The sequence below is a fragment of the Sitophilus oryzae genome, unplaced genomic scaffold (assembly GCF_002938485.1).
Source record: "Sitophilus oryzae breed Bouriz unplaced genomic scaffold, Soryzae_2.0 scaffold_177_pilon_pilon, whole genome shotgun sequence".
In the NCBI taxonomy this organism is placed as follows: domain Eukaryota; kingdom Metazoa; phylum Arthropoda; class Insecta; order Coleoptera; family Curculionidae; genus Sitophilus; species Sitophilus oryzae.
The window spans coordinates 4,908,679-4,917,000 of record NW_022146479.1 but is presented as its reverse complement, the minus strand read 5'-3'; the positions used below and the strand labels follow the sequence as shown (position 1 = coordinate 4,917,000).

Below are 8,322 nucleotides of genomic sequence, written 5' to 3'. Positions count from 1 at the left end.
TCGACCAAGAGGAAATTACCTCACCAAAAACCTAAATCCTATGATGGCGGGACCAGCTCAAAGGGATACGTGGCTGGATAAAAAACTAGCCTCTACTCTCAACTTAATCTGGTATACGCCATTATACTTTGCCCATTGTACCCTTTCTTCTACATGAGAGTCACGGGTACCTCAGCCAGAGACTGATTTGAGATGTTCCTACAGAAAAAAGTCCAAGACTCAAGACTCTTTGAAGTCTGGAGCGTCAGCTGACGTATAAATGAATCTGTTCACAAGATTAACAAGTTTTTCAGTCTATGAAATTGACCGATTTTTTTGGATTTACTTAAATAATTAATTACTTATAACCATTTTAAAACTCATGAGCCTAAGGTGTTTTTATGACGTATCAGAGAAAATAAAGAGGAGAGGGTTAGAGAAATAAAACAAACTGATTATAACTCTTGTTTATTAATACAATGATTAATCGTCGAAAAAACAGTTAAACCATTAACTGAACTTCAACTTCTACATATAGATACAGTAAACAGATTTGGTCGTTAAAAATAACTCATTCTATTAAATTTTTTGATTAACACTGATTTTGAATTGTCGAAAATGTCATCAAATCATGTTATACATCATATAATGTTACATAGAAGCCTATATAATTACAAAAAAACTTATGACTAACAGACATAAAATTTAATATATCTTTTTATACAATTTACATGTAGTTATAAAACCAAAAGAATATACATTAAGAGGCATGGTTAAGTCTGGTTACAATTACAGACACAATTTACTTTTCTTATTAAATGACCCGTGGAGAAGTCAACGCAGCAGGGAGGTAGTATTTATATAATTCTGCTCTAGAGGAGTAACGTCACCACGGAAATTTTAAAGAAATAATTATTTATTATTTAGTTTTAAGGAAAAATCATGATAACGACGACAGCAAAAAAAAAGTTTATATAGACAAAATACTTTACTTTTATTGGGAATACAAATATAAACATATAGATATTTACCTACATAAATAACTAATACAGTTAAAAACTACTTTCTACAGTTTTAACCATGCTTCTTTTGTAATGTCTTTTTGATATAGTAAAAGCTAAAAAATTTTAATTTCAAAACTTAAAATCAAATTAGTAAGTTTTGAGGCTCTCCTATAATTACATGATTTAAAAACATTAGAGCTAAATCATACAAGGCAGTTTTGAGACGGTTTGCGCTGAGTAGGCTGTCGCAAACTGCTTCGTCTCTTCTAGCTCTAATTCAGATATAAAAATTATTTAAAATGTTTTTAACAAATACATATTCTATAAAGTAAACATTAAATACTTTTGTACATATATATATCATGTTGCAGTATCAAAGGCGCCAAACCAAAAATCTAAATAGATACTATAAAAATATTTATTCATTTATCAAAAAAATAACATTTATTTCTCTAGATCCTATAAATTAACATAGGTATATCTACAAGTTTAGCCTTCCTCTATGTTGTCAATATATCAGTGTCCTCTCCCATGATGAATTGTCAACATAGTTATATTATAAACCCCAGGGCATGATGATATTTATGTTAGTTTATATGATATAGATTTGTATGAAATAAGAGAGAAAGGCTTATATACTTCTGTATATAGCAAATCATTTTATTCTAAATACTGCGACGTCTTTTTATTTTTAAATAAAATAATATATAACTCATGATGAAACAAAAGGAATCAGCATGTTTTATAAGTCAATAGTTTAATAATAGCTGTATTAAAAATTATAATTATTAATATGGAAAACAGAAAGTGAAGCAGAATGAATCAACATTAGATTTTTGGTATGTATAAAAGCCATAATGACTGAACATCAGGTAAAAAATGAACTTACTCCTGATCCTGCTTATTTTTATAGAGCCAGTAGCTATAGAGCAAAGATCAAGTGTCCGGAGGTTTCCCATTCACGTTGGCACTTCCTGGGATAATGTTTAGAGAATTGCTACGGTCTTTATCGTGGTCTTCGAGAAACCTGTCCATAAAGTCCGTCAAACCAGGATGAAGAGCGTATTTTTTCTTCTCTAAACGAACCTTGTTGGCGAAGATGTCGTGGCGTTCCGTTTTCTTCCACAAATAGTAGAACTGAACTAGTTCTCCTACAGATCTAGTCCTAACCTTAAAATAAATGAATCTGTTCACAAGATTAACAAGTTTTTCCATGCAACTGATGCGGACGAAACAAAACAGAATTTCCAAACACTTTTTCACACACATGCATACATGGTTAGTTCTTATTGTCTGCAAATAGCCGTATATGCTTCAGGATACCTATTCTTGATCACTCGCAGCTCCAAGGAAGCCATATAACAATATGTAATGCATATATGCAAAGTTGCGAATGATGTCAAGAATAGCACCGCAGGCGCAGGTCTAATTTCAAATAACACAAAGCCTCTCCAAAGTATAGGAGATTATAGCGGAGGCGCCGAGTTAAATTTTCCAGCTTTATACTCGTGAACTTGTACACACATTTACTGTTAAAATTTGCTCCATTTACTGGTTGTATAATAATACATACATTTATTGACACGACAATGACAATTTCTAAACGATACTTAGCTGTATTATAGTGATGAAATATACAACAATAAATATTTCTATTAAGAGGTATAGATAGATTTATTCAGTTCAATAGTATTGCATAACACTGTGCGATATATTATTACAATGCAGTAATAAAAATTCATCGTCCAATAAAAAATGCTAAGCACTAAGATTTAATGGTTTTTGATTTAAGTTTATCTGTAAAGTTTACTGTAATTTCTTACAACAGTAATCATGGATTATTTCTTGGAAAACTACATTTTAAAACTGACAAGGGGTCTGGCTTTCATTATTATAGTGATGAAACAATGCATAAAAGATACTTATTACTAATAAAATATCAATAAAAGGCCATTTTTAAAAAAATAAATCCTAAAGTTTTTCCTGGTAATTTGGGCGTTATTATAGGTTATTATATAACAGACAAAAAAAAACACTCAAAATTTTCTAATAAATTTAAAGCAAACCAAGAGGTCTCTACCACCTGTTAGAAATAGGAGGAAAACATATTAAGTTCAAACTACAGTATAAAACTTAAAATTTTTAAACAAAAAATTTACCATGTTCTGCTGAATTTGATGGAAATTCTTTCCAAATGAGCGAATTCCAGATTCAAAATTTCGACACTCCTCCTCAGACCATAAAGTATCCTTTGACTCAGTTACTGCTGAACTTGGTGGTGCGTTCATCCGTAGCCTTCTCAAAGCCTCTTCTGTATTATGTCCTGTAATGATATTTCTATTTTTACTCGTTTCCTCAAATAAGTTTAACTTAACTAAATACTAATTATTATTTTGAATAGTTCTATTAAATATATATTCTTACCACATTGCTGTAACAAATATAAAGCTTGTTCATCATCTCTTAATAGTGTTCCTTTTGGTATAGGTGGTTTACTAATTTCATGTGCTTTTCTTAAATATTCTTCTACATTCTTGTTAAAAATCTTTCGGGGGTTCCATAGTAACTTATCTTCATTCTCATACGGTGGAGCATTATCATAATAGTGAAGACCTTCGGGTATTTGTGCTTGGTAGTCACCACCAACCATAATAGTCTTCCCATAAAAAATATATCTTACAAAAAACATTCTTAATTGTATTTAAAAGACTTACTTTTCGAATTTTTTGGGCCTCTTCATCATCTGGACCTGACTCATAATCTTCTTCATCATCATCACTTATTCTTGATACAGCTAAAAATTAAACATAGTACAATGTCTTAAAAGATAAAACCGAAAGAATGGCAATGCTTACACCTAAGTAACCGAGACGAATCTTCTGTTTCATCAGCCATTGGCTCATACAATAAACTTAACTTGGAGTGTTTTGGCGGTGTGGGTGACCTTTCCTTTTCCACTAGTGGTTCACAAATTTGTGCCACTTCTTGAGCAGTTTCTTCTTCTTCTAACTCTGATTCAGATGAACTTTCTTTTTCCTTAGCATTGGAATAACCATAAAGGGCTAAAAGTTCCTCTAATGGCATATTACCCTCCTAAAGAATATAATCTCTGTAATATAATCTATTTAGAAAACGAATTTAAATCTTTACCTTCTGGAGGCTTGAAAGTTCAGCTGATGGATCACTGGATTCTCCAGCGGCGAGAGCTTCTTCTTCTTCAAGAGTCCTTTCATCATCAAAATCATTAACGAGCATGTCTATTGATGGATCAAAGAGTTTATCCTTTGAAGGGGATTCACTGCCATTATCACTGTTACTTTTTTCACCTGTATCATTTGGCACACGCGAATCCATTCTATTGTGTAGCTTTCATTACACACTGAATTGCCTTATACACTAAAAAAGTGTTAAACCAAATGTGATAACAAAAATAGATCAACATAAAAAAGATCTAAATTATGTCTTTACTACAAATGCAAGTTTATAAAATAATAATGCACTCTAGTATAAAATATATCAGAATATATATTATTACACCGCAGTATTCTTAGATATTACAATTTGAGTAGTTAAATATTGTTGTAAGAAAAATGCATACCAAAACTACTTACACGTTAAAAATACGTAGAGTTTTCAATGAAATATTTTTCTATCAATAGTTTGCAAATATAACTGGATATTTAAAGATTCTCTAAATTGTTTTTCGTTCTCAAACAACCTTCTTTTTAGCAAAAAACACAAACAAAACCATAAACACAGACCACAAACCATCCACAAACAAAAACGCTATCCCTGTTTATAAATGTCATATCACTGTCAATCACAACTGTCAATTTAGGAAACGTGTTGTTATTAGATCTGTGGTTACTATCATATTTTCAAATTTTCATTTATGACGAGAAGATAAAATCTGACGAAATCATCCTATATCTATGTTCCATCCATAGGTTCCATCCCTCTTACATTTTATTATAGTCTGTGGAAAAATCAATAAACAATTATTTGTTTTTGTTGTTAGAGGACAATCATAGAGGACAATTAATGTTTTTATATTAATAAAATCTAATTATGTGATGCCATTCATAATTGATGTGAAAAACACACTTCTTAAAGAGCGATAAGAACAGAAATATAAAAATGCTTTTTGGTCAACGTGCAAATCCAGCAGAAAAATAGTTTTAGCATATTGGTAGATAGATTTTTAAGGACTGATTTAACAAGGATTTAACAAATATCACTTTGAAAATGAGCCAAGACAGAGATTCTTTGTTGAACAACGGGAGTATAAACTCAATTTCTAGTAACCATTTCGATAATATTGTAAGAAAATTATTCTCCATCATCAAATGATCTGATTCACATTGTTTTATAGGAATCCCATGCTGCAGATAGTGGCAGTCAGGATACACCTTCGTATGCACCTCCAAAAATATTTAGGCAATTATTTGCTGGCTTTTCAGGTAAAAGATATAACAATTTATGGACACAACAATTTCAATGTAACTTTCATATTCAGTTAGTATTTCTATACAGTCCTATGTTAGAAGATTTGATACTGTTATGATAATAGTAATTTAAGAATAGATTCCTTTTTAGCTTGTTTATCGGCATTAAGTGCTGGTGTTGTACTAGGATGGACATCTCCAATTTTAGATTACCTCACCTCTGGAAAATATAATGATATTCCAATTGATAATAATACAATGGGATGGATAGGTATTCCTCTTAATTCTTTTTAATTGCCAGTATGTTAATTATTTTTTTGTAGGGTCCTTCGCAACATTAGGTGCTATGGCAATGTGTATTCCAGCAGGATTTATATGTGATCTCATAGGTCGTAAAAAAGCATTACTTGCTTTGATGATACCATTCTTATTGGGATGGAGTCTTATTATTTTTGCCAGAACTATTTTGGAACTATATTTTGGCAGGTATAACAATTATATCTTATTAGCTTAAGGATTTTTTTTGTTACATTTAAAGTTTAATTTGTTAGGTTAATAACTGGAATGGCTGTTGGTGCTTGTTGTGTAGCAGCTCCCCTTTATAATGGTGAAATTGCTCATCAAGATATTAGAGGAAAACTAGGTAGTTTCTTTCAATTAATGATATGCACTGGCATTTTTCTCGCTTATTTAGTTGGAAAGTTTTTATCTCCACATCAGGTATTGTCAATTGTTTTACCACTTTTAGAAATCTTATTGTACAATTTGTTCATGATAGAAAAATAATTGTGCTATATATATAATTCGATTACTATTTTTAGTTCACTCTGTTTTGTGCCAGCATGCCTTTTGTATTTTTGGTATGTTTTGTGTTCCAACCAGAATCACCAAATTATTTGATGAAGAAGTTTCAGTATGAAAATGCAAGAAAGGCACTCTTAGTATTAAGAGGGGAGAATTATAATGTTGATGAAGAATTATTACAGATAGAAGGTAAAATCGCCATTGAATTATTTAATCAAAAATTATTAAGTGATTTGAAAAATAATTATTATGTTCAACCTGATATAGTAATGAAGTAGTTTTTAAAGAACATAGTATATTAACATTTATGTTGTTTCAATCATCAATACTAAAGTTTCATTACAATATAATTTTTTAGGTCATTTAAAGGAATCCTCTCAGTCAGCTGTATCTTTAAGATCTATATTCTCAAAGAAGTCTGTGAAAGTAGCTATATTAATATCTTTTGGCTTAATGGTGTTTCAACAAATGACTGGTATAAATGCTATTATTTTGTATTCCAGCAACATGTTCAAATCAGTTGGTGTACATTTAGACCCAAATCTAGGCACTATAATGGTGAATATATTCTTTATTTTTATAGAAGTTTGAAAATTGCGTTTCTATTACTTTTAGATTGGTTTGTTCCAAATGATAGCAACATTTTTGGCTAGTTTATTAATTGAAAAACTGGGTAGAAAATTGCTTCTGTTTATTTCAATGTCCACAGTTACAGTTTGCTGTGTGGTAATTGCTATATATTTATCAGTTAAACCGCATTTGGATAATGAAGAGCTTAAGGAAATCAGCTTTTTACCAGTCACAGCTTTTTGTCTATTCGTAATAGCTTTCTCATTTGGTAATTAATATTATTTATTTGTAATACTATCTAATTAATTTTCTTATTTTACAGGAATTGGTCCAATACCTTGGATGATTTCATCCGAAATAATACCAACTGAAATAAGAAGTATGGTCAGTTCCACAGCTGGAACCCTTAACTGGTTTTTAGCTTTTATGGTGACCAAAGTGTATTTACTAGTCGCAGGTGAAGCATGTATATTTTATATTTTTACCGTTTTTACATTGTTAGGAACAATATTTGTTTTACTGGTTGTGCCTGAAACTAAAGGAAAAAGCATAACACAAATTCAAGAAGAACTAAATAATGTTTTTTAGAATATTTTGTTATACCACTTGCTTTTGTAACTTAGGTGTTCAGTTCATTTTAGTAAATGTCTATGTTTTCACCTAAGCTAGAACAAATAGATATAAAATCAATGGTAAGTATATTAAAAAAAAATGTAACTTGCCATACTTTGCAAAATGTGGCTTTTAATGGTTGATAATGTGATACTCAAATTTTTTATAAAAAAGTAAATCTGTATATATTGATTTTGTTCATTAGTCTAATATTTATATACTTCTTTAACTTTACACTTATAGAATTATCCAACAATTCAAATCTAAAACATTATTTTCTTTAGCAGGCCTCCATCAATTTTTTTTTCAAAAATACTGTGTCTCAAAAACAGTGTAGAATTAACTTAGAAATGATGGTTGATGACATCTGGGGATGACATTTATGTAAAAGTACCGTATGATCGAAAAAAAAACGGCGTCCAGTTGGCTGGGAAATGAACATCAATGACATTTCCCATATAAATTTACATATAAAATGATAGCGATCTTCATTCCATAGCCATCGCTGATGCCGTTTTTTCTCGATCATACGGTATTTACTAAATGTTATCGATCGTCATTTGCAAGCTAACTTGATAGTTTTTTTTTCGATTATACAGTATATATCCTTAACTTATATTCTGTTGATAAATTTGTATATGTATGCCCTTTCTTTAATGAATTATTAATATTCGTACTTATATATAAAACCTACTTATTACTAGTTTGAATTGTGAAATATGAAAAATTTTGGAACATAAGAAGTGGCTAAAATGTTATTAGTTTACATATATGTACCTACCTATTTATATATTTATTAATAGTGATTGAAATTTTAAAAGATTTATTTTACAATTTTATAATCTAATCAAATCTATATGTGGTGTTAAAATATATTGAACTATTAAATAATTTGTGTTTTATTATTC

The 8,322-nt window shown here is 30.1% G+C and overlaps 2 protein-coding genes across 3 annotated transcripts; one reads left to right on the top strand and one right to left on the bottom strand.

Annotated features, from left to right (window-relative positions):
• Nucleotides 1-431: 431 nt before the first annotated feature.
• LOC115882315 (mesoderm induction early response protein 1) lies at nt 432-4,783 on the bottom strand. 2 transcript variants are annotated; one of them, XM_030900310.1, is made up of 7 exons: nt 4,595-4,783; nt 4,134-4,379; nt 3,839-4,076; nt 3,698-3,777; nt 3,408-3,639; nt 3,143-3,306; nt 432-2,153 (listed from the first exon to the last, which is right to left on the bottom strand). In XM_030900310.1, the coding sequence occupies exons 2-7, from the start codon at nt 4,335-4,337 to the stop codon at nt 1,920-1,922; spliced, it is 1,152 nt and encodes a 383-aa protein (XP_030756170.1). In that variant the 5' UTR covers nt 4,338-4,379; nt 4,595-4,783; the 3' UTR covers nt 432-1,919. The 2 variants fall into 2 exon arrangements, with proteins under 2 accessions (XP_030756170.1, XP_030756171.1); XM_030900311.1 differs by having other exon boundaries at nt 432-2,148.
• Nucleotides 4,784-4,981: 198 nt separating this feature from the next.
• Nucleotides 4,982-8,305, top strand: LOC115882236 (facilitated trehalose transporter Tret1-like). Its single transcript, XM_030900157.1, has 9 exons — nt 4,982-5,303; nt 5,356-5,443; nt 5,580-5,699; nt 5,752-5,914; nt 5,980-6,148; nt 6,250-6,421; nt 6,591-6,790; nt 6,848-7,070; nt 7,125-8,305. Exons 1-9 carry the CDS (start codon nt 5,229-5,231, stop codon nt 7,388-7,390), a joined length of 1,476 nt encoding a protein of 491 aa, XP_030756017.1. The 5' UTR covers nt 4,982-5,228; the 3' UTR covers nt 7,391-8,305.
• The last annotated feature ends 17 nt before the right edge of the window (nt 8,306-8,322 follow it).